This window comes from Strongyloides ratti, scaffold srae_chrx_scaffold0000004, assembly GCF_001040885.1.
Source record: "Strongyloides ratti genome assembly S_ratti_ED321, scaffold srae_chrx_scaffold0000004".
Classification (NCBI taxonomy): Eukaryota; Metazoa; Nematoda; class Chromadorea; order Rhabditida; family Strongyloididae; genus Strongyloides; species Strongyloides ratti.
In genome coordinates, this window is record NW_020171512.1 from 664,872 (window position 1) to 690,022 (window position 25,151).

At 18.7% G+C, this 25,151-nt stretch overlaps 6 protein-coding genes across 6 annotated transcripts; 3 read left to right on the top strand and 3 right to left on the bottom strand.

Annotated features, from left to right (window-relative positions):
- Window positions 1-1,498: 1,498 nt before the first annotated feature.
- SRAE_X000215800 (E3 ubiquitin-protein ligase SIAH1) lies at window positions 1,499-3,046 on the top strand (the record flags this gene model as incomplete). The annotated part of the gene is made up of 1 exon (XM_024644607.1): window positions 1,499-3,046. The coding sequence occupies one exon, from the start codon at window positions 1,499-1,501 to the stop codon at window positions 3,044-3,046; it is 1,548 nt and encodes a 515-aa protein (XP_024499629.1).
- Window positions 3,047-4,392: 1,346 nt separating this feature from the next.
- SRAE_X000215900 (Protein of unknown function DUF1647 family-containing protein) lies at window positions 4,393-10,604 on the top strand (the record flags this gene model as incomplete). Its single annotated transcript, XM_024644618.1, has 5 exons — window positions 4,393-4,430; window positions 4,498-5,110; window positions 5,150-5,275; window positions 9,442-9,888; window positions 9,933-10,604. 5 exons carry the CDS (start codon window positions 4,393-4,395, stop codon window positions 10,602-10,604), a joined length of 1,896 nt encoding a protein of 631 aa, XP_024499630.1.
- A 790-nt stretch (window positions 10,605-11,394) lies between these two features.
- Window positions 11,395-12,561, bottom strand: SRAE_X000216000 (G protein-coupled receptor, rhodopsin-like family and GPCR, rhodopsin-like, 7TM domain-containing protein; the record flags this gene model as incomplete). Its single annotated transcript, XM_024644629.1, has 1 exon — window positions 11,395-12,561. One exon carries the CDS (start codon window positions 12,559-12,561, stop codon window positions 11,395-11,397), a length of 1,167 nt encoding a protein of 388 aa, XP_024499631.1.
- Window positions 12,562-16,362: 3,801 nt separating this feature from the next.
- SRAE_X000216100 (Hypothetical protein) lies at window positions 16,363-17,252 on the top strand (the record flags this gene model as incomplete). The annotated part of the gene is made up of 2 exons (XM_024644640.1): window positions 16,363-16,456; window positions 16,498-17,252. 2 exons carry the CDS (start codon window positions 16,363-16,365, stop codon window positions 17,250-17,252), a joined length of 849 nt encoding a protein of 282 aa, XP_024499632.1.
- A 2,078-nt stretch (window positions 17,253-19,330) lies between these two features.
- On the bottom strand, window positions 19,331-21,504 carry SRAE_X000216200 (Nuclear receptor subfamily 2 group E member 1; the record flags this gene model as incomplete). The annotated part of the gene is made up of 4 exons (XM_024644651.1): window positions 19,331-19,863; window positions 19,902-20,118; window positions 20,560-21,128; window positions 21,486-21,504. The coding sequence occupies 4 exons, from the start codon at window positions 21,502-21,504 to the stop codon at window positions 19,331-19,333; spliced, it is 1,338 nt and encodes a 445-aa protein (XP_024499633.1).
- A 1,695-nt stretch (window positions 21,505-23,199) lies between these two features.
- SRAE_X000216300 (NTPase) lies at window positions 23,200-24,707 on the bottom strand (the record flags this gene model as incomplete). The annotated part of the gene is made up of 2 exons (XM_024644662.1): window positions 23,200-23,292; window positions 23,349-24,707. The coding sequence occupies 2 exons, from the start codon at window positions 24,705-24,707 to the stop codon at window positions 23,200-23,202; spliced, it is 1,452 nt and encodes a 483-aa protein (XP_024499634.1).
- Window positions 24,708-25,151: the final 444 nt, after the last annotated feature.

A 25,151-nucleotide genomic window follows, 5' to 3' on the forward strand; every position in this document is an offset into this window, starting at 1 on the left:
ATACTTTCTTAATAATAACTTATTTTTGGATAATATTAAATATTATTCATCATTAAAATATCATTTTTCTTTCAAATAAAATTTTTATTTACATACAAGATAATAATTTGTAATGTTCTGTTATATATAATAGTTACATTGTTGTTTCCATTCAAACATAATAAATAATTTCATTTATTGGTTATTATTTATAAGAACATTCTTTAATAAGTAACAATATATTTTAATAAATTAACATTAAGAGTACAAGTTGATCATTAAATACAAAATTTTAATATGATGTTATAAAAGTTGTCAATTATTTATATTAAAGATATCAACTAGTAAAAAAGAAGTAATGTTATTGTTTAGATAAATATATTGGTTCTGCTTTATCATACCTTCTACTAACTTATGTACATTTCATTTTTTTCTTTTTTTCTACTAATATTTAGAATATATTTGTTAAAAAAAAATTTGATAGATTTAAAAAAAAATAGTTTGAATTTATTTTTTTTTTTATTTTTTTTTTAATTTTTTTTTTTAGATTTCATTTTATAATCAATACTTATTTCTTATATTTGTAAAACGCCTTTACAATCTCTTTATTTTTTGTATAAAATATGTCATATCTACTGTTCTCTTTTTAGTTCGTCATATGTTTGTCTCGAAACGATTGTTGTATTACAAAAGTAAAGCATTTTTCATATAAACAAAAAATGTTTTAAAATAATGTTCTTATCAAATTAATGAATATTTAAAAATTATTAATACTTAGTTTTTTTTTTTTAAATGTTTAAATTTAAGTTTAACTGTTTTATTAAATTATTATTTATGTATAGTCACGTGTTGACATAATTAACAATAATAAATATATATATTTCTTGCTTTTTATATTTCTATTGTTTATTATAATATAACTTTTAACTATAAGTTTTATATTTCTTTTTCAATATTTTATGAATATTTATCAACGCTAGTATTGTTTTTTTTTATTATATAATAAATTATATGAGGTAAAAAAATATATTTTTTTAATCGATTAATAGTAGTTAAAAAATTTCCCTCAAAAATATATACTTTTATTTTGGTTATTTGTTGTATACAAAAATTATTCCATTCATATAGTTGGTAGTTTTGACATTGTCCTTATCTCATAAAATTAATAGAAATATAAATGTCAGTTAAATTATAAAAATGTCTATTTAAATTGTATTTTAACGATGACGAATAATTGTTAAAAGTTCTAATTATTTTTAATAAAAATTGTAATATATTATCTAAAATAACTATTTTATATATTTAATTAATATCTAATAAAAGTTAAGATATTATTTATTATTTTTTAAAAGTATAATAATTATATAAAGCTTAATATTAGATATTTTTTAAACTATATCATTTGTATTATTTCTTATAATCAATTTTTTTTTTAATATTATAATTTATTTATAGATTATTTTTTATTACTAGCTTCAGTATAGCTAAAAGTTTTTTTTTTTTTTTATATTTTTATATAATGAGTAATAGACATCGAAGTGATAGGGAAAGCAAAAATGAAAGAAGTACAAGGAGAGGAACTTATAGAAATTCAAATCGTGCAAATTCAGAAGAACTAATTAATATTTCATCAAATAATGAAGGATTGGAAGTGTATTCAAGTTCAGGAAGTTCAAATTCAATGGAAAGTGATATTCAACCATCACAAATAGTATATAATAGATCATCAAGTAATAGACATTTTCAAAGACAAAATCAACATGGTAGATCTGGTGGTAGTGGAAATAATCATAATAGAAATCGAGCAACTGCTAGAATTGTAGGAACATCTGAAAATTCAAATATAATACGTGAAGGTAATGTGAATATTAATAGTAATACAAATCATATTTCATCTGATAACAGGATAGAAAGTAGATCTGTAACTAGAAATAATGAAGAACCAGAACCTAAAATAGAACGAAAAAATAATAGTAGAATTGATGAAAGAATGGATTTTAGATCTAGTGGTGAAAGAAGTAATAATAGAAGTAATTATCAAATATCAGAAAATATTGATAATCATGGTGAAGGTGGTATGAATATAACTATTGATGATTCATCAATAGATGAAGATAGAATGGATATATTGAATGAATCATTTCCACTATCAAGGACAATTGATCAATCAGAAAGTAGAAATAATTCAAAAAATATTTTAAAAAATGATAGAACAAATTTTACATCTACAATTGATGAATTAAGAACAAGAAATGATATTACTTTAACAAATAAATTATTATTAGAAAGTCTTAATAAACCTGTACCAGCTTCTGCCGATGTTTTAAATGCTTTTGAATGCCCTGTTTGTATGGAATATATGGTTCCACCATTATATCAATGTGGATCTGGACATTTAGTATGTGGTTCATGTCGTCCAAAACTTAATTGTTGTCCATCTTGCCGAGGACCAGTTCCAAACGTAAGAAATTTAGCTATGGAAAAAATTGCAGCAACAATATATTTTCCCTGTAAATATAATGTTAATGGATGTAATGATGCATTTTCTGCCTCTGAAAAACTTTCACATGAAGAAGGATGTGAATTTAGACCATATTGTTGCCCATGTCCTGGAGCATCATGTAGATGGCAAGGTGGTGTAGAACATGTTATGCCTCACCTTATGAAAGCTCATCGTTCCATTACAACACTTCAAGGTGAAGATATTGTTTTTCTTGCAACAGATATAAGCCTTCCAGGTGCTGTTGATTGGGTTATGTTACAATCATGTTATGGTTGTCATTTTATGCTTGTTTTAGAAAAACAGGAAAAATATGGAAATACAGAACAATTTTATGCTATCGTCCAACTTATTGGATCTAAAAAAGAAGCGGAACAATTTATTTATCGATTGGAGCTTTCAAATCAAAAAAGACGTTTATGTTGGGAAGCGGCACCAAAAAGTATTCACGAAGGTATTGCCTCCTCTTTAAATAGTTCAGATTGCCTTTTATTTGACTCAAAATTAGCAAAGTTATTTTCTGAAAATGGAAATTTAGGAATTAATGTTACAATAACTAAGGTTTAACTCGCTTACATTTTTATGTTTGTTGCAAACAAATATTTTATTGATCTGCAGATATTGTTAACTGCATTACTTTTATAATAATTTTATACAATTTTTATTTTACAAATGTTGTCGAAATTGAAAATTAAAAATTTTTTTTTTTTCAATATAATTATCTATAATATTCGGTAACAAAACTATATTGTTAATTTTAATAATATGAACAAAATTATTTTTACATTTTTTTTAAACAAATTTATTTATTACTTTTCTTTTTAATAAATTAATAAAATGACTTTTTTTTATTTTATAAATATTTTTTAATTTAAAATAAATTTCAGGAGAGAAGATAATTTTTTTTTATTGTTTAGAATAAACAATGAAAATTATATAAATGGTAATATAAAAGAAGATAATCAATTTTTATTTAATATTTGATAATATTTTAATATACATATTATTAAGTTATACTTTTACCAATAAAAATAAAAAAATTATTAAATAATTTTTATTAATATTATAATTTATTATTTTACTATTAAAAATTAATTAATTTTACTTAAAAAATCTATTAAGTATCTTAATATAAATTATTTTATTATTTATATATATTTTTAAAATTTATTTATAATGCCATTACTTTTGTTATCTATATATATATATATATATATTCTTATGTATTTTAAACATTGTTAAAGATGAATAGTGTATCTATTTAATTCTTAATACTAGTCAATATTTGGTATAGGCATATACTTTTTAATGTTGTACAAGTTTCTAATTAAAATGTTACACATTGATTGTTATAATAAAAATTTTTATTCTATTAAATATTTAAAATATTTTTTTTTAATATATTAATAATAAATAATATTAAAAAAAAAATTAGTATATTATATAAAATTTATAATATTTAAAAAAAATTTTTAGATAATTTTTAATTATAAAATATTCTTAATTTTATATTTTAAAATATGCCTTTTTATGTCAATTTTCTACTTATTCTTTATCTATTATGAAATTTATGTGTACATTCTATGACGATTATTAAAAAAATTAATTATTATGAAATGTATTTAAAAATTGGATACTATTATAACTTTTAAAATTTTAAATAATCCTAATATTCTTAAAAATAGTTTATAAAGGTTAATATATATATATATTGACAAAACAAAAAGAAAATAAAAATAAATTTTTAAGAATGTAATTAAATGACAATTTGAAGAAAGATGTATTATAATATTAAAAATATAAATTTATTCTTTGTAACGTGATTAAATATTAGCTTAACATTTATTTTATATTTTTAGCATTGATTGAAGGACAAAATTTGCTAAATATTTTGTTAAAACATGTGACTAGATATGGATAACTACTTTATTTTTGTTATTATTTTTAAAATGTATTAATTTATAATAATGTTTTTTATTATTAAAATTACTATTAGTTAATAATTTTAATAATTTTAGGTATATTATGATATTTTTTATATCAATTTTAGCAATTATTGTATTAATAATATTATTATTTTTTCCAAAATATGGTCAAAGATTTATTGATATTGAAATTAAAGAAGGAAAAATACCTGGATTTAGTGAGAATATTGGAATAATTTATAAATATAATATTGGTTCATATTATAAAACTATTAATAAATTAGTAGAACTTCAAGAAACATTACTTAGTGAAAATTCTGTTCCAGCAACAACAATAGCTATATTTTATGATGATATTTCATTAAATTATTCTGATTATTTACAATCTGCATATGGAGTTGTCTTTTCATCAGCTACAGAAACAACTAGTGGGATGGTTGATCCTCCAATAATGAATGCTTTAAATAGTAATGGATTTGAAAAAATTAAAATGCCAAAAATGAAAAAAGCTATTGTTTGTAAATTAAATTCTAATTTTGAATCATATTTTAAATGGATATACGCAACAAAAATTATTTATCCTGCTGTTCGCAATTTTGTCAAAAAACAACAAATAACAAATCCAATGTTTATTGAAGTTCATAAAAATAATGAAGTATTTTTAGTTATTCCATTAGAAAATGAATTTGAATATAAAGTACCAAAGGTTTGGTAATAATATTATATAATTAAATATTTTTTTTAGTATGAAATGATGCTATCAGAACAAGAGTATTATGATTCCGATAGTTTAGAATCAGAATGTTTTAGTGATTCAACTGAAAGTATAACAGATGAAGAAAATAATACAGAATATGAGATGAATGATTTGGTATAAATTTTTTTTATATTTATTTTTATAAAGTGAACAAAAATGTCAAAAATTAAGAACAATAAATATAATTTAATAATGAGTAGAAATAAAAATGATAAATATAGCATTCATATTTTAATTAAAATAAAATTGAAGCCAACAAAATATTTTTTTAAGTATTAAAATGATTTTAAAATTATAAAACTAAAAAATAATAATATTATAATAAAATATTGAATTTGTAAAATATATTTGCTTTTAAAATATTACTAAAACTGACATTACACTCATTTTCTAAAAATAATTATATGTCATTAAGATTCTTCTACAATTTGTTAGTGGATTATTATATAATTGAAGAAAAAAATGTATTATATAAGATGTATCATATAACTTTTAAATAAAACATTTATATATAAGTAGCTGTCAACAATATTTAAGAAGAGATTATATTTGCTATGGATTTAATTTAATATCTCTTTTAATCCTTTTTAATTATTTATAAAAGTTATGGTTTTTAAATATTTTAATGAAATAAAATAATGTTTCATTTTATAACAAAAATTATTAAATATACCTTTTAAATATTTATAAAAATTAATATTACAGTAGTAGAAATTGCCAACTATATTTAATTATGTTTAATAATAAAGTTTTGTCATTAATTATATTATAAATATTACTTTTATTTTTACTTTTAATAAATATATATTAGTTTTTTTTAATTAAAAATATATATTGTAATATTATTAAATTTATTATTATTTTTTTGTTTATATATCATTAAACTTTTTAATCTTTTTTAATCATTTTATCAATTTTTCTTATATAAATATTATTTTTAAATTTAAAGTTAGTAGAAAATGGTTTCTTTCTAAACTGTGAAATATATATTCCCAATAGATTTATAGTATTTTTATTAAATCAATAAAACGAAAATAATTTATATCTTATATTAAACAATAACAGCATATTCATAGAAAAAGTAAGTAAATATGTAGTTATAAAGATTTTTAAATAGTATATTAAATTAAATAAATATTTTTTTAAAACGTAGTACATTATAAGGTTATAGTTATTGTTATTTTAGTAAAAATATTATTAGATAATTAAAATACAAAATAATAAAAAAAATGTAAAATTAAATAATATTTTAAAAATATTAAAGAAAATAATTTTTTTTAATACAATTCAAATAATTTAAAAACGTTTTTTCACATTATTTTAAAGCTTTGATTATCAATTTTTTATTTTTAAAATAAAGTTTTTTTATCTTATAGCAATTTCAGGTACAAAACATATTTAAAATTAACATTTTCATTGTTTTGTATATAAAATTTAAAATGTCTACAAAAAATTTTATTATTGTTATAGTTTTAATTAACATCTTTTCATAAAAATAAATAAGTTAAATTTTCAATAAATTGAAATTAAAAAGTTAAGTAAAGTGAAAATAAAATATTTATATTTGACCTTTTTTTAATATATAATATAGATTATTAATATAAATATGTATTCATTAACCATTTTTTCTAAACTCAAATATTTTAGTTTTCTTAAGTTTTTTTTTGAAACAATAAAAATTTTTTTAACTTGAAAAATTGTAATTTTTTTAAAAATATACAAATATTTTTATAAATCTTGTGATTTTTATTTTAATTGTTACTTGATAAAGAAATATTTAATAAATTTATAAAATAAGTGTAATATATTATTGTCGATATTTTTCTATTTAAAAAAGTTACTTATAATGATTAAAAAAGAAAAAAAATTTAGGAAATATAAAATAAATATTTTTATTATTGTAAGTAGCTACTGTTAATTAATATTGATAATTGTAATTACTTAAGCATCAAAATGAATAAAGTTTATTAAATAATATGAAATTTTTTGTTGTAAAAAAAATGAAATTGTTTGAATCTTAAGTTTTACTATATTTTATAAGTACTTAAATGGCTTATGAATTATTGACATTATTTTATTTTTTCTCTTTTAACTTAATGTTTAATAAAATATGCATAATATTTTATTTACCTTGATAAAATTGTATATAATAAATATTTTCATATGTTAATGAATTTATTTTTTTAAAATTGAATTCAATATAAGTAATATTAATTTTAAATTATTTTTAAAGAAATATTAAATTATTAGCTAAAAAATAATAATTATCTTAGTTAAAAGTACTTTTCCAGTGTTTTTAAAAATGATATAAACTTATTATTTTTTTTGCTTAATAAATTTTTACAATAATTATTTTTTTTCCATTGTATCCTTAAATATATTAAACGTATAATTAGTTTGTAATATTCTAAAATATTTTCATTTTTAAAAATTTTTTGAAAGAAAACATATTATGTTGATTTATAGATGTGTAATATTATTTTACAAACTTTTTGCCTTTTTATAGTAAAAGTTTTGAGAAGGGAATAATGTAAATTTTTTATTTGTTAAGATTTAAACATATAATTTTGTAAAAAGGTAAAAAAAACGGCTAAAAAATTTATTTTTTATATTAAAAAGTTTTAAAAAAATCAGCATTTTGGATTTTATTTGTTCAAAACTTATTTAAATAGATAAAAGTTTTGAAATTGTAATTTTGAAACAGATAAGAAAACCACTTGGGATATTTCAATTTTCAACAGAGTTAGTAAAATTTATAAAACTTAAACCAGCGGTTCCAAAAATAATCACCATAAAACATTTTGTTTAATTTTTTTTTTTTAATAACTTTTCCTTATAAATATTTTGTAATCAAGAAGTTTTTAAATGAGAAATTTGTTTGTTGTTATAATAAATGTTTTATTTTAAAAAATTTATTTTGATTCTCATTCAAAATCAAAATATAATTTTGATATAAATATACCTATAAATTTTCTAAGTGGCATATAGGATAAAATTTTTTCTACAATTTTTGTTTTAATATATTTATGTTTTAAAACTTTAATCTCACATATATTTTTATTTGATTGAAGAATTTTTTTTTTTTTGTTCTAACATGATTCACAGTATTCTAAAAAATTTTGACATGAAGAATATATTTATAATGACAACAATTACACATAAGCTATAATATTATATAAAGAAAAAGTGAAATATTTACATAACAGTAAAGAAATATAGGTTGTTTTTAAAATTATTCTAATTACAACAATTAATATAAATGTTTTTAAAGTTTAACAAGTTTTTTAGTTTTATATTTCTAAAAAGTAAATTATACTCATTAAACTAATGTCATTTAGAATATATTTAAAACATTGAACTAAAAATAACTACATCTGCTCTTACTTACAGTATATATTTTAATTGAAAAAAAAAACTGTCGGAAGAGTTTGATTAAAAGACGATTATTATGTTATTTATCACTAAGAAGTTATTCATCCAATATTTATTAACTTAATCGTATAATTTTTTTATTACTTTTATTATATTTCTTTTACAATTACATTTACCAATAATTTTAAAATTTTTTTTATTAAATAAAATTTTATTTTTATGTTTGATATACATTTTTTTAGAAGATTATGATACTGATAAAAGAAATAAACATTTCTCCATTATATAAATATAATTTTATCTTTTACTTTTAAAAGATATTAAATAACAACAATATAATAATGAGTTGTTTTTTTTAATAGAATATTAATTTTTAATCATAACGAAATTTTAATTTTAAAATTAAATAAAGCTTTTTATATAAATGAATATAAAATATTTTATTTACAAATATTTTTTTTGTTGTATATATCACTATAGTTTGAATACTTCCATATATTTTTGGTAAAAAAAAATTATTTTTTTATTTTTAATTTTTATTTTATTTCTTAAACAATACAATTAAAATGTATTTTAATGTTAAATTTTATATTTTATTTATATTTAATATTAAAGACTTTCTATTTTTTAGCAAATTACACAAAAGATACTATTGTTAAATAAATTTTACTGTTGTAGTAAAATATATTTGAACAACATTAGTTAAAATGTAATATAATTCAATGGTAAAAATATTAAAATAGAAGGAAATATAATAATGAAAGAAATAAAATTATTTTCAAACACAATTTTTACATTGTGTTTAAATAATTTTAAAAAAATACTATTATTATTAATTGTTATTATTTTATTAAATATTAATATAACTGTAAGTTTTGATTTTTTTTATTAATAATATTTGTTTATAGAATTTTATAACTTATTCAAAAACTTATAAATGGATATTTGATAATGATTTATATGAAAAAGAAAGAGAATTAACTTATGTTCTACCAAATAATGAAAATATTAAGGGAAAAACATTTAATTTATCTTTATACAAATATCTTATAGATTTTAAATTAAGAAGTATAGATAATGATTATATAAATATAACTTCATCAGATAATCTAGAACCACCCATAGTAATTGCAATGTCACAAAATCATTTTATTGAATCATTTAGTTTATTTGAATCGATCTATAAATATTATCCTAATTACAAAATTATTTTTTATGATTTAGGTTTAAATATAAATAGTATAAATGAGATAAAAAGTATTTGTAATGTTGAATATAGAAAATTTGATTATGAAAAATATCCTTCTCATGTAAAAGAATTATTTTTGTATTCATGGAAACCAATAATAATAGCGGTAATAATAAAATTTTTTTTTTATACTTATATATATTTTTTAAGGAAACATTAAGAGATTTTAAAACAATTTGGTATGCTGATACAAGCGTCATTTTTAAAAGATCAGATTTATCAAAAATTTATTCACTTGTGACATGTCGCCGTAAACACAAATATAATCATAAATTAACTGAGCAATTAAAAACTAAGGATTATTCTAATGATACAAATGTTACAAAAGTATCAGATGAAGCATTTGTATGGAAATTAAATATTGAACATTGCCAAAAATCCGCCTATCTTCTCCATAGTTTTGCAGGTCATGGAATTTTACCAGCAACAAATGAAGGCTTATTTAAGTATATTCCAACTAATATAACTTCAATTAGTACAATTAAAAATAAAATGTATGAAGCTGGATTTATTTTTGCTGTTAAAACAAAAGATACTGCAACAGATATTTTAAAATGGTATTTATTATGTTCATTAGAAAAAGATTGTATAGCTCCACCAAAATCACGTTTAGCACCATGCGATTTTAGAAATAATAGATATGATATAAAGAGTGATGGATGTCATAGATATGATCAGAGTGTTATTAATGTTTTATTATCAAATGCAAATAATTTTGATTCACAAAATTATATTAGTCAGCTTAACAATTTTTTTGTAATTCAACGAGGTGGTAATAAAATATGGAATAATACATTTAAATGTCAGCAAAATAATTTTTAATAATTTTAAACATATAATATTGATGAATTTATTATCTTTTACTAACATATTTTTTTATCTTTAAAAAAATACAAAAAAAGTTTTTTTTTAATAAGAATATATAATAAATAATAAAAGTTATAATTTTGACGACATATATAATTAAAAATGAAATTATTATTTTAGTTTTTATTATACAAAATAAAAAAAAAACTTTAATCTATTTATTTATTTATTTTTTTTTTTTGAAAAAATTTATTAAATTTTTTAAACTGTAAGAGCTTTTTTGTTTAAATCTTTATATATATTCCTTGCTTTTGCATTAATAACCTCTTCAAACGATTAATTTAAAAAAAAAAAATTTATAATTACAATAAATTAAAAAAAAACACATTCACATATAAAAGTATTATTTAATTTTAGTGCAGAATCACTTTTTTTAAAATAAAACAATAAATTAGCATAATAACATATTTACAAGAAGAACATTGTTGGTCAAAAATTACTACATTTAATGTAACAAACACCAAAATACATTATTTTTCTAGAATTTAATAAATTAGAATGATAATATTTGTTTTAAATAAAACTATTTAAATTAAATTTTTGAAGAGTAAAACTTTTTTCTTTAAGTTATTTAAATATTAAAAAGATAAAATATTTAATTTTACTAGTTAAATTTTGTAATAAAAAAAAAGTATATATATACATTTTATTTATACCTTTTATTTAAAATTTCTATTAGAATATATTACATCATTTAATTATTTTTTTTTGTTTATTTAAAAAGAAATAATTATTATTTATAAATTTAATTATTAGTTTTTAAATTGAAATTTTTATTAGTTTTTTTTTTATGGTTAATCTTTGCATATATTTTTTTGTAACAGTTAAATATAAAAAAGTTTGTTCCACTTGCGACAACAATAATAAAATTACTTATATCTATAAATAATGATACATAATAATGATCATTATTAAATGAATCTGCTCCCACTAAACATTCAATAACATCTAAGATTGTTGGCATTAATCTTGATATAAGAAATTTTGCCATAACAGCAAAAAGTATTCTATTTGATTCTGATGTAACATTAGAAATATTTTTATTTGATAATGATGTTGAAAGCATTTTTTGTCTTCTTTTAGCTGTTTTATGAAGTTCTATTGAAATTTTTGTTGATGTTCCAAATAAAATAATATATGGTATTAAACTATAAAATAAAAATCCACCAATTACACGATATCCAATCATATAAAAATTATTTCTTACTAAATCAGTTTGTACAGGAATTGGTATAATTTGAATATTATCATTTTCATTGATATAAAATTCAGATGAACTTACATTTGGTTCAATTTCTTTATATATAACTTTAAGTTCAAAAAAACGAGGTAAAGTATAAATTAATGATGAAAGAAAGACTAATGCCAACATTTTATGAATTTCTTTTTCTTTTACTGATTTAATTGATAATGCAACATTTAATTTTGATGTTAATGCTCTATATCTATCATACATTAAAGCACACATTAACCATACAGAAGCAACCATTGTTGTATTACAAAACGTATATATTATAGGAGTAAATGGAGCATTAAAATATTCATATTTTTCACTTCCAATTGTAGGAGCACCATACATTAAAAAAGCAAAAATAAGTAAAGCAGTATCACATAATGTTATCCATGTAAAATAAATATAAATTTTTGGTCTTGTTACACATGTTATAATAACAGGAGAATTTGTTACTGATGATTTAGTTATATTAATATATGCACTTGCTGTTTTATTAAATTTTGGTATAGGTTTTGAATGAATATCATATAATCTATTTTCAGATGATGACTTTTTTATTAAATTTAACAAAATTTCATTATCTTTAACTGGTACATTTATTCTTTTTTTAGTTGTTTCATTATTTTTAAAACTTCCTCTTAATATGATTATTGAAATTATATTTAAAGTAACTCCCATAAAAACAAAAATAGTCGTTAGATAACCATTTATTATAGTATGAATATCAAACATAGCTATAATTGTAAATTACAATACAATTCTTTAGTATAGTAACAAAATGAATAGTAAATAAAAATTTAATAATTTTAACTGAAAACAATTATAACAATAAAAAATTAAATATAATTTTTTTTACTTATTAATAATAAAAAAAGCTTATAAACATTTATAATATAAACTAATGCCTTTACAAAAAAAAATATTCTATGATTTTTTTAAAAAAGATTTAATTGTTATATAATTCTAATTATTTAAAAAAAACTGTTAATATATTAAAACTTTATACAATAATAACAAAATAATATTATACTCAATATAATTATAGTATAAATCTCATAATCATATTATTATAGTTGTATTTATACAATAACATTTTCTTTTACCGTAAAAATGAAAAAAAATATTTTTTTCTAAAAGTTCATTTACTTTGTTACAAGTAATCTTAATTTTAAATAAATATTTATATTTTGAAGAATGTACTAGCATTTTTAAATAAAATAATTTTTTATTTTTTAAATATTTTTTTGTATATAAGTATGCAATTATAAAAGTTTAAATTTGTAATTAAAGATAAAGAATATCGTTAAGAGAGAATTGAACTAAAAATATCCTTTTATAATTTATTTGATAGAAATAATCTTTTCATCTAAAAAAAAATTTCAAAAATATTTAAAATTAGCTTAATTAGTAATAATATTTTTCTATTTGTTTTTTTCAACAGTTTTATTATATAAAGAAGGTAAAAATATTATAATATATAATTTTCTAAATTAAATTTTTATTATATATAAAAAATAAAATAAAATTGCCTTAATAAAGTAATTATACAATATATAATAGCTTAAAGTATTATAAAAATTTTTTTTTCTTACAAACAAAATCATAAATTCTTTATGAAAATGTTACTACTTTCAAAAACAATATATATCTATTTATTGATAATATTAAAAATATAAGATTTCACTTATCTTTTTATTATATGTGTGAATTAGAAAAATTGTAGAAGAATTTTAAAAGATAAAATGTAAAATTTATAACACTGATTGCTTTATTTTTTTTACTTAGATTTTTTTACATAACTGGCTAATATATTTCCGTCATTTTAAAACATCTTGTACTTTTATATAAAAAATTATTAAATTAAAAAAAACGTTTTTTTAATTAAAAATTAACATATTTAATTTTTTAGCTTTTTTAAACACATTTTTTTAAGCCACATGATTTTTAATAACTATCTAAAAATAGTACAGAAAATCATTTTTAGTACAAATTTTTTAATGTAATGCTTATCATTTTCCTCTTTTACTATTAATTTCTCTAATATAATATTCAATTAAGCTAAATGCTTTTAAAATAAAATAAAAATATGGGGAAAAAAAAAAGTTTTACAGATCATTTTTTTATTTTTTTTACCTTAAAATTAAAATTTAGTTTTATTTTTAAGAAAATAAAATATATATATTTAATATTTTATATGTTTTTATTAAAACTCATAATGATAAGAAAAATGTATCATTAATATTAAATTTTAATGTCTTCGTAATATTGTTTTTAGTTCTTTCTTATTCTAAAAACTTTTAATTAGAAAAAGTTTTCAGTCAAAAAAAAAAAAAAAAATAAAAAACTGTTATTAGAAAATAAAAATTTTTGAAGTAATTAATAAAATGTTTTAAAAATAAATAAAATTTAACAGTATGTAAAAATATTTCATAATATTGTTTTTTGAATATTATGACTATAAAATAATAAACAATTAGACAAAAAAATATATTAAAATAAATGCATTTTAATGTAAATGATTATATTTAATTATTGTTGTTACAATGTTAAAAAAAAACAATATTACTTACTTATATTACAATAAGATATATAAAGACTTTTAATATTTTTTATGTTTATTATTTAATTTTAAGCATATTTTTACAATAAAAAAATAAATAAAATTTTGGCTTTTAAGTTAGATATGACCAAAATATTGTGTTTTTAAATAGATTATTTAAAAAATAACTATTTTTTTTACTTAAAATCTATCAAATTATAAATATTCTGTAATTTTTATAAAAATAAATTTTTTTTAAAAGCAATAATTCTAATCTGTTAAAAAGTAAACGTTTATAAAAATTAAAATATAGCTTTTTTAAAAAAGAAATATAAAATATAATTGAAAATTAATAATGACAATATGAATATGTCCTAACAACTTTTAATATAAAACTATATTTATTAACTAAGATTATAAGCTTATTAAGTCAATTAAGCTATTTTGATGATTCAAATTTTTTTAAACTATAAACATAAAACATAATGAGATAGCAATTTTAAAAAGAATAGGTCAAAAAATTTAATATTAATAATACAATAAACTTTTATTTTTACTATTATAATAAATTAAAAACTATATATTTTATAATTAATAATTGTAATCAAAAATAAAAAGCAAATTGAGAAAAAAAATACTATTTTATGAAAAAAGTTTTATATATTTGTTGATAAAAGTGGGGTGAAAATTGCTAATAAATTTATTTATTAAATTTGATTATATAGAAAAAAGAAATACTTTTTTTTATATTCGTTAAATAAATGTAATTCAAATATGTGCATTAAGATATAAGTAATGTAAAACAATATATACAGTTAAAATAAAGTCTATACTAATTTCTCAGATTAACAAGTTTTCTTTTACTAAATTTAAAATGAATTCTTAACTTTTAAAAATTTCCACTGGTTGTTGAAAAGCACTAACTAAACAAGAATCAATTAGCTTTATTATATCTATCTAATTTCCTTATTAATTATATCATCATGCTATAAGTTCAGAATTTCAGTTAACAAAACTTATTAATTGAAAATTTTTAATAATTATTTATGTAGTATAATTTATTTACATTATAAAAAGATTTTAAGATAGTCATTCTTTTATAAATGTTTAATCTTTAAAAATAGTAGCAAATTTCTTTATTAATGTTAATTAAATGTCAAAAGAAATTTTTGGTTTATAATTATTTTCTTTCTTTTAAATTTTTAAAAATTTTTTATCAAATTTATTACTAATATTTGAAATTAGAAAATAATATCAATAAAAAAGATTGTACTTTTGATTGCAAAAAATAATTTACAATTTTTTTATCTATTTGAAACAATAATTTTTATTTACATTTAAAAATGTTTATTTTATTTATTAGTTATTTTTTTACTTTTATACAAAAAATAGTATAATAATACTTTAAATTAAAAAAAAAGAATAATAAATTTTTTTTAATATATTTTTACAAAAGTTAAGTGTTGATTTATAATCATTTATTTTAATAGTTTTTAAAATGTTGTATATTAAACGTATTCTTAACGGAAAAGATAAAATTGAGGTCAGTATAAAAACGTCATCGTTATCAAATTGTACACAATTTTTGCTATTCTACTTTTATAATTTTAAATATATTAGGATAATTTGGATATGAGACTTGTTCAATTTTATATGCAACTTTAGTTTTGTATATATATATATATATAGATAAATTTTAATTTTAAAACCGGTATTTGGTGAATCTAATATTTGACATAAAAGATTATGCACATTTTTGGTAATGATATTCCGATTTTCCTCTTTTGATTTATAGATTTTTGTGAATATATATTACTACACAAATAATTTTTAGAAATATTACATATTAGGCTAAATTAATTGTTAATTTAAAATAAATAATTTACTAAATTAAGTAAAACCACATTATTAAAGAAAAAAAAAGTAAACATTAGAATAGAATGTGGGTTGTCAAATACATTATTCTTATAATTATTCTTCAAATTAGTAATTTATTCACAAAAAATAATGTTTTTGTATCACCTCAACAAACTGGTAGTGTATTAATATTTAATTAACACATGTTTTTTTTTTAGATATAATACAAACAGCAGGAGATGGAGCACGACTTGTTGGAGATATTCTTAAATTATTTGCCGAAAAACAACAATCAGATAAAATAAATAGTGAAAAAATTGTTTCAACAACCAAAAATGATGGTATTTTTCCATCATTTAATCAATTATTTATGGGATTACCACAGAAAAAAAATGATGAAAAACAACAACTTATTATGGAAAATAATAATGTTTTAACTAATCAACAATCTGGTGATCCTGAGACATGGAAAATTTTTGCAAATCAAATGATGAATATGTTTGGATTAACATCAACAACACCACAACCACCAAAATCAACAAATTTTTTAACTGATACTATTGGAAAATATTTTAATAATATAAATGATAAAAATGATAAAGAAAAAAATGTTTTATTTCCAATGACAATATCACCAGAAACACAAGAAACACTTTTTGGAAGTTGGGCTAATTTATTTAATGGTAGTAATAATAATAAAGAAAAGCAAAAAATTGATACTGGAGATGGAAATTTTGATAGAATTGTTATAAGAGAAAAAGCAGATAGTGGAAATTTTTTTGAAAATTTAGTTGGAACAAAATATAATGAACGTGGTTTACAATGGACAAATGGAAATTTAAGATTAGTTAATAAAAATGTTAAAGATGTCTTAGGTTCAGAGGTATCTGTTCATGATAGAAGTATTGATATACCTGTTCAAAAATGGTTTAGTATTGCTGAAAATTTTTTAGGTAATGTTAAAAATCAATGAATATACAATATAGTTTTATAATTTATAATAAATGAACAACTTTTATATACCTTGCAAATAATAATATAAACAAAACATTATTAACACTTTTTTTTTTTGATATTCTCTGTTTTTATATATAATTATTATTAAAAATAAAATAATTCTAGTATTTAATTTTTAAAAATTATAGAAAATTAAAAGTAATTTTTTATTTAAATAATGTTGATTTATCTAGTTTAATATTATAAAATAATGACCTTGAATATTATTGTTCCCAAAAATATATATCATCTATTTGTAAAAAAAGTGTAAATATATTAATAACAATTGAACACTTATCATAAGGTTAATATACTAAAATACAATCAGTCAGCTCTTAGATTTTCTAATATAATTGAATTAAACATAAGAGATTCATGACATATCTATTCTTTTAAAATAAATTTGTTGATTACACATATTTATAACCTTTAAATAGTCCTTCTTCATGATATAATTTTTAACATTATATTAATTGTATAAATAAAGTATGATACATTAACTTGCCAAATATTTATTTACTTTTTAAAACATATTGAAATTATTTCTATTGTTTTCAATATCATCTTATTTTAAAATGATATTCAATTTTTCAATTATCTGTTAATGTCACTTATGTATAAAGAAACTTGACATATTCTCATTTCATTTTTATATATATTATTAAAATAATCCTTTTGATATCATGATATTGAAACTATCATTTCCACTTTATTTTGATAGAAAAAAAAAGCCGATAAAATTAGTATAAGTTTCATCAAGACAATAGAAATCACTTTACATCTGAAAACGATTAATGAAAACTTTTTGTAGTTCAGATCATCTATTCACTTCTACACCGCTTTTTTTTATAAACTTAAAACACTTAACAATGTGTAAAAGAGATAATATATATTTGATCTTACCGAAATTGCGAAAGGAGCTTACAATATTTAGGTATATACAATAATACTACCTAAATGAACTGTACAAACTCGGCATATATCATATAAAAGACATTAAAGATAATCATATGAATAGATGAACGATAATCTCAATGAATTTGATAGAGTTGAAATTTGAATACTTCCACCTGACTAATTTTTTTAATTGTTAAATTAATTTACCGATTATTAAAATTTAAATGTAATATATTACGTATTGTTAAATAAATGTTTTATTTTTTTTATAAATAAATGTTAATATATTCTATTATATTAAAATATACTGTATAAAATAATTTGTAATATCTTTTTACCTATAACTTTTTAACAATAACTTGTAAATATTTTCACACTAAAAAAATGTAAGTTCAAAAGTATATGGTAAATAAGATTTACGTCACCTAATTATAAATATATAATAACTTTTTAATGTTTATTCTAAAATCATTACCAAATTAGCAGATTTTAATAGGCCAGAAACTTTGTTTACCTGCTGTTTATACTACTATCTGGTTTTTATTGCGTAAAAGAATGCCTTAATAACATTTGTTAATTGGTATATAACAATTAATTTATAAATAATGAAATAATTTTTCTAATTTATTAATAGTAAGATTATTAGTAAATTTATAAAAATTATTAAAAAATAATTTTTCTTTTCTTTAATATAAAAAAATTTTTTTATAACTATTATTTTTATTGAAAAAAAAAAGTTAATGTTTTATTTTTTTTTTGCGAAAAAAACGCTAAAAAGATTATGATAAAATTATGAAATTAGATATATTTAAACATAGAATTATTCGCCATTCTTTTAAAAGGCCATTGAATGTTGGTACTGTAAATACTTACTACATGTATTATTCATTTTTATTTGTTGAAAATCGGGTGGTTTTATTTTAAGCCATATTATCTTTAAAGTAAATTGTATATATATTCAATAGGGTTATCTCATTAAAAATCTGCCTTTGGTAATATATATAAAAGTGGTGTAATAATCTTTTAAAGCCAAAAACAAATAACTTGATAATAATGTTGTTATGTAATACTATTGAAACAGATAATTCTTGATATTTTAAATAATTATTAAATGATATCTAACTTTTTTCATCATCTATCTTTTAAAAATAATTTATATTATCCATCATTTGATAGATTTATAGAACATGGTGTTGTTGGTAATGATACGGTAGCTTTACTAACTTTGTTTTTTTCTTTATTTTCAACATGTTTTATTTCATTATCATTATTTCCATCATCCCCATCAGTTTCAATTTCTGATTGTTGACTATTACAATCATTTGTTGAGGTATTACATTCTGTTACTAGATGTAGATTATTCTCTGAACTGGCTGAGGATGAAGCCATTAATTCGTTAATAAGACCAGATATTGTAAAACTTGAAGAATTATTAGTTGATATTGATGAAAAATTATTGGGATCATTACATTTTGTTGAAGGCAATACTTTATCATTATTTTCATTAAATATTTGGTTATTTGACAAATTGACATTAGTCGACAATAATCTTGATATAATAGGCTCAAAACAATTAACTGAATCTAACAAGAGCATTGTATGAATATATCGTAATGGTTGAAATTGATATAGTACCTGTTGATGATGGGCAAGATTTACTGATAAAAATTGTTCCATTGGTGAATTACTCTCTAAAGTAAGTAATTAAAATATTATAATGATATGATACCTTTTAATGTTAATAACATTTTTAATATTCCCAATTCATTATTATCTAATTGTAAATTTTCTATATGTTTGATTGTTGTTTCAAATCTTCCACATAAAACATAATTCTCTGGATCATCTAATTTTTTATGATTTATACTAAGTAAATTTTTAATAACTTTTTCTTCATATGCTGTTAAAATAAATAACCCGCTCCAGCATTTATTTATTATTTTATGCTAAAAATAAAAATTATAAAATAACTTTTTTTATTTTTAACTAAAAGATAATTTTTTTTTTTTACAAATTAAAGAATAATATTTTAAAAAGTCACAATTTAAGATTAAAGACTCTTAAAATTAAAGTACTCATGCTCCAACAATATGTTATATTAAATTTGAAGTTCAAACACATTTTTTTTATTACAATTGCCATATTGTGTTTGTGTAAAGGTCTGTTGACCTTGCATGACACTATCTTCTTGAACTACTCTCCATTATCATTAAATTTAAGAGATACTTATACAAAAATTTATAAATAAAATTTAGCTTATATATTACTGTGACAGTATTACAGTTAATAATTTAATAAAGTGGATACTATTTTAAAGTAATTTCTCATTAAATCATATGTTATTAAGTAATAATATCATGTTACTATATATGTTAACGCATCCTTACCTGTTCTTGAACTGGTACTTGGGATAATTGAAGAAATGATTGTGCCCAGTTAAGTGCATGAATTAAAGTACTTTTTAATAAAGCACCATTTTGTAAATTAACTCCATTTATTAAGTTTGCGAATGCTTTAAATGCTTGAAAATGATTTGGAATATTAATAAGTGATTGATGTGGTAGTACTGATAATTGTTGTACTAATGGTAACATTTTTGAATTTGGTGATGGTACAGTAATTTGTGAATTTTTCATATCATTCATTCCTGTAAAAAGTGCCATTTGTCTTCTAATTGTTGAATTTCTTGGACCACGTTCATGTTGTACAGCTTCTTTATTCATACCAATATCAAGACATCTTTTTAAACGACATGCACGGCATTGATTTCTATGAGTTTTATCAACAACACATTTACCTTCCTCACCTCTACCTCTATTTTTACATACATATTGTCTATGTCTTCTTACTGATCGTTTGAAAAAACCTGCACAACCATCACAACTAAATATACCGTAATGTTTTCCTGATGAATGGTCTTGGCAAACTTTACATGGAATATCAAGTAAGATACGGCCTGAAAATTATTAAATTTTTATAAATATTTGTGTATCCTTTAGGGTAAGCTCATCATAATATACTTAATCCTTTTTAATTATAAATCTATCATTAATAAATGTGAGATATTATATATATTCACTAAATCATTTACATCCTAGTTATAATAATAACAAATTTATAATATTTTATTTTATTTATAAAAAAAAAAAAATTAGATATTAAAATTGGATGTTTTTTTTCTTTATCTTATTCTAAGTATATGTGTAATAATAAATGAAAATATATTAAAAATATAAGAACCCTATTTTAAAGATACTTATTGTTTTGATAAATTACCAACATAATAATTTATATTTTTAAAACTTAAACTTACTTGAATTAGATGTAGCCATCTTGAATTATTTCAATAATAACACTTTATTTTAGTAGTTGTAGTAATAGTAACTTTTCAATAGAATAAAATAGATATTGAAAATAAATGATAAAAATTATTTTGAATTATAATTGTTAACAGAAAAACTTATAAAGTTATAAGTGTGAATTAAATTTTGACAAACTGACTGATTGCCTTATTTTGAAAAATTACTATATTTGACTATTCTCTGTCCAAAGATATTAATGGGAGTTACTTCAAATAAGGGCGGAGATGAAAAGATTTATGGGATGTCAATATGTCGTTTAGTCGCAGTCGTATCCTATTGGTTCTTAAATAGAAAAATTCATGTGTCAATTAAAAATTTCAATAGTCATAGTGTCATGACATGTACAAAATCATTTTTAAATTACTTTTTAATTATTACTTTAAGGAGGAGTAAGATGAAGAAAAAAAAATTCTTTAATATTTTATTTTTTTTTTAAATCTTTAATAAAAATTGTATGTAAAATATTTTATAATTTATATTAAATATTATAATTAAAGAATTTATGTGAAAATTATTTTACAAAAAAAAAATTGATTAAAACATAAAGAAAAAAATATTTATATTAAAATTAATATTGTATAAAATTTTTTAGTCATTTGTACTTATTCAAAAACATTTATTCTAATAATATGTACAATAATTATATTTTAAAATTTTTTTTAATATAAAGTGGTTGAAAATATTAAAGATTTAATTTAAACTATGATATGATAATAAATAATATAAAAGATTGCCTTTGGTAAAATATGAATGATGATTCCCTTAAATAATGTAAATATGGAAAATGAATATATTTTATTTACATAAAATTAAAGAGGTTATATTTACTATAATAATGAAAATAATATATTTTATAATAAAATTTTTAAAAATATAGTGTAATAATATTTTTAAGATATTGTTTAATTGCCTTTACTATTATGACATTTAAACAAATAATTAAGATACCTTATAAAAGTAACGATTCTGTCTTTTTAACACCTTCTATACATTGATATCGGAAGTCATTTACCAAAAAGTTTTAAAGCTTATTATTCTATCTTTATACATATTTAGGTAGTTAATTTTAATATTTTGTCAAAGTTCGTTTTTCAACAATTTTTACACATTATTAGTTATGTTTAAAAGTATGATTTTCGAAATTGAGGAAGTAATTGATACTTGAATAAAAGACAGTTATGAAATATTATTTTAATATATTTTTTTTTCCTCTTTTAATATAAATATTTCAACTATTTTTTTTATAAAATATTTTATCTAAAATAATATTTTATTTTATTTATTAACTTAATTTATAAAATATAATAATTTTTTTTTTCTTTAAAAAACTTTTTATTCATCATTTATTTTAAAGTTGAAAGAAAGGATTAACTTTGGTAAAACAAAAGCCGAAATTGATACTTTTAGAAATCGGTAACTTTATATTAAAAAGGTAATAATCAACTTACTGTTCGTTAAGGGTTGTTTAATGTCAGATGATCTTACATCACTGACTACTATATTAAGTAAGGACAAGCTTTATTACATAGCCAATACAAAAAGATTATCTCTTAATTAACAATAACGAATGTATTTGAATTTTATTGTTATAAAATTTATTGTATAAATAGATATTCTATAATTACATAAATACCTTGATAAATTCATTAAAAATAAAAAAAAAAATTAAAATATATGTTTTTTATAGTATGTTGTAAGTAGATCATAAGAAGCACCTAAAGCCCATGACATCTCCATTCCTCTTAATTTTTTTGCTAACTAAAAAAAAATTATTTAATAGAAATAAAAAAGAAAAAAATTAAAAAAAAACATACATAAATTTTTTTATCTTCTGGAAGTCCATATCCATAATGTAATAATGTATAAATATATGTTAAATCATGACATTGCCATGGTTTCCAATGTTCTGGACCTATATCTTCTTTCTTCATTGTACATTTTTGTTTTGCTGCATTTTTATAATCTATAACTTTTACATATCCACCAAGTTGTTTATTACAATTAGGAATTAAACCAGCTTGTAAACCACGATCATAAAAATAAGAAAAACCAAATATATCTTTTTCAAGTAATTCTTTCATTGGTTTAACTTCAGTTATTTGTTCAATATAAATTTTATTTAATTCTAAACATTTATCAAAACTAGAATCAATAACACCATTTACTGTCCAATTATTATCACCATAATTCCATTTTTCAAGATTAAAATTATGTGGTAAACATGGTGTTTTTAAATAATTTTCATTAGATTTTTCATGTAATAATGATACTCCTAATCTTGAAGCAACAAGACCATTACCTAAATAACTATGTGAATAAAGTTGTATATTTTTGCCAAAAAAATTTGTTTTAAATATATAATCATCAATATTATTTTTAATATTATCAAAAATAGATAAATCATTTGGTAAAAATGTTAATTGTGTTGATCCACCTCCTAAATCCATTGTTGCAGCTGTTGAATTTTTATCTATAATTGGTAATTTTTCTGTTTTATTATTAAAAACAACTCCTTCAACACGATTTGTTAAAAAATTTAATGTTATCCATGCATATACTCCTTCATTTATACCAGGCATTATATTTACTGAATTTTCAAATAATATAAAGCCAGAATCTTTTAATACTTCAGAAACTTTTTCTAAAATATCATTTGCTTTATTATCTTTAAGTAGTCTTAAACCCGCTGTTGCTTTAAATGTTACTGGAGTATCCTTCCATAAGTGTTTTGGTATTGTTTGTTGAGCTTTCTCAATAAGTATTTTTACTTTTAATGCTGCTTCTTTAGGATTATTTGCAAAATTAGATAAGCCTGGTTTAACTTCTAAAAATGTTTCTGATTCAATAGTAAATGTTGTTGGATTAATAGTTGTTCCCTCATGTATTGAATGAAATAAATGTAATCTGGTACCTGTTGAACCAGCATCTATTACAACAGCAAAAAAATTTGTTATATCATTTTGTTCATAAAAATTAGGTATTGGTGTTGATATATCTTTATATGGGATATTTGTATTTGTAAGTTTTCTAAATCCATCTTTTTTTATTGAATTTCCTTCATCTTGTAATAAAATATATGCGACTATGATACCAATAATTAAACATAATAAACTGTATTTTAGTGAAAAAAAGTTTTTTTTCAATGAAAAAGACATCTCTTTTGTACCACTCATTGTAATAATTTGAATGATAAAGTGATATGTTGTTAAAAATAAGTGATAGATAATATTTAAATAATATAAAATAGCTTTAATTTTTTATTTTAAAAGATTATCATACCATTTCTTATTATAAAAATTGATAAATGGTAAAAATTAACCCTTAAATCAAAATTATTAAATTAAATGAATATTGTATTTTACCAATATTTAAATATACACGTAAAATGTTTCTTCTTGTGACATTAAGTAAAAAAGATTGATTATAGTCTAATAATTGATAATTTAGTGACGCAAATAAACGGTTAATTTTGTATTAATAATTTGTTATTTTAGATAACAACAATGATAAAAAAAATTATATGGCATAATTGAAAATAATGTTTTATAACGTTAAAAATATACAATCAAATAAACGATAGGTTAAATATTGATATAAATTTATCAGTTATAGGTGTA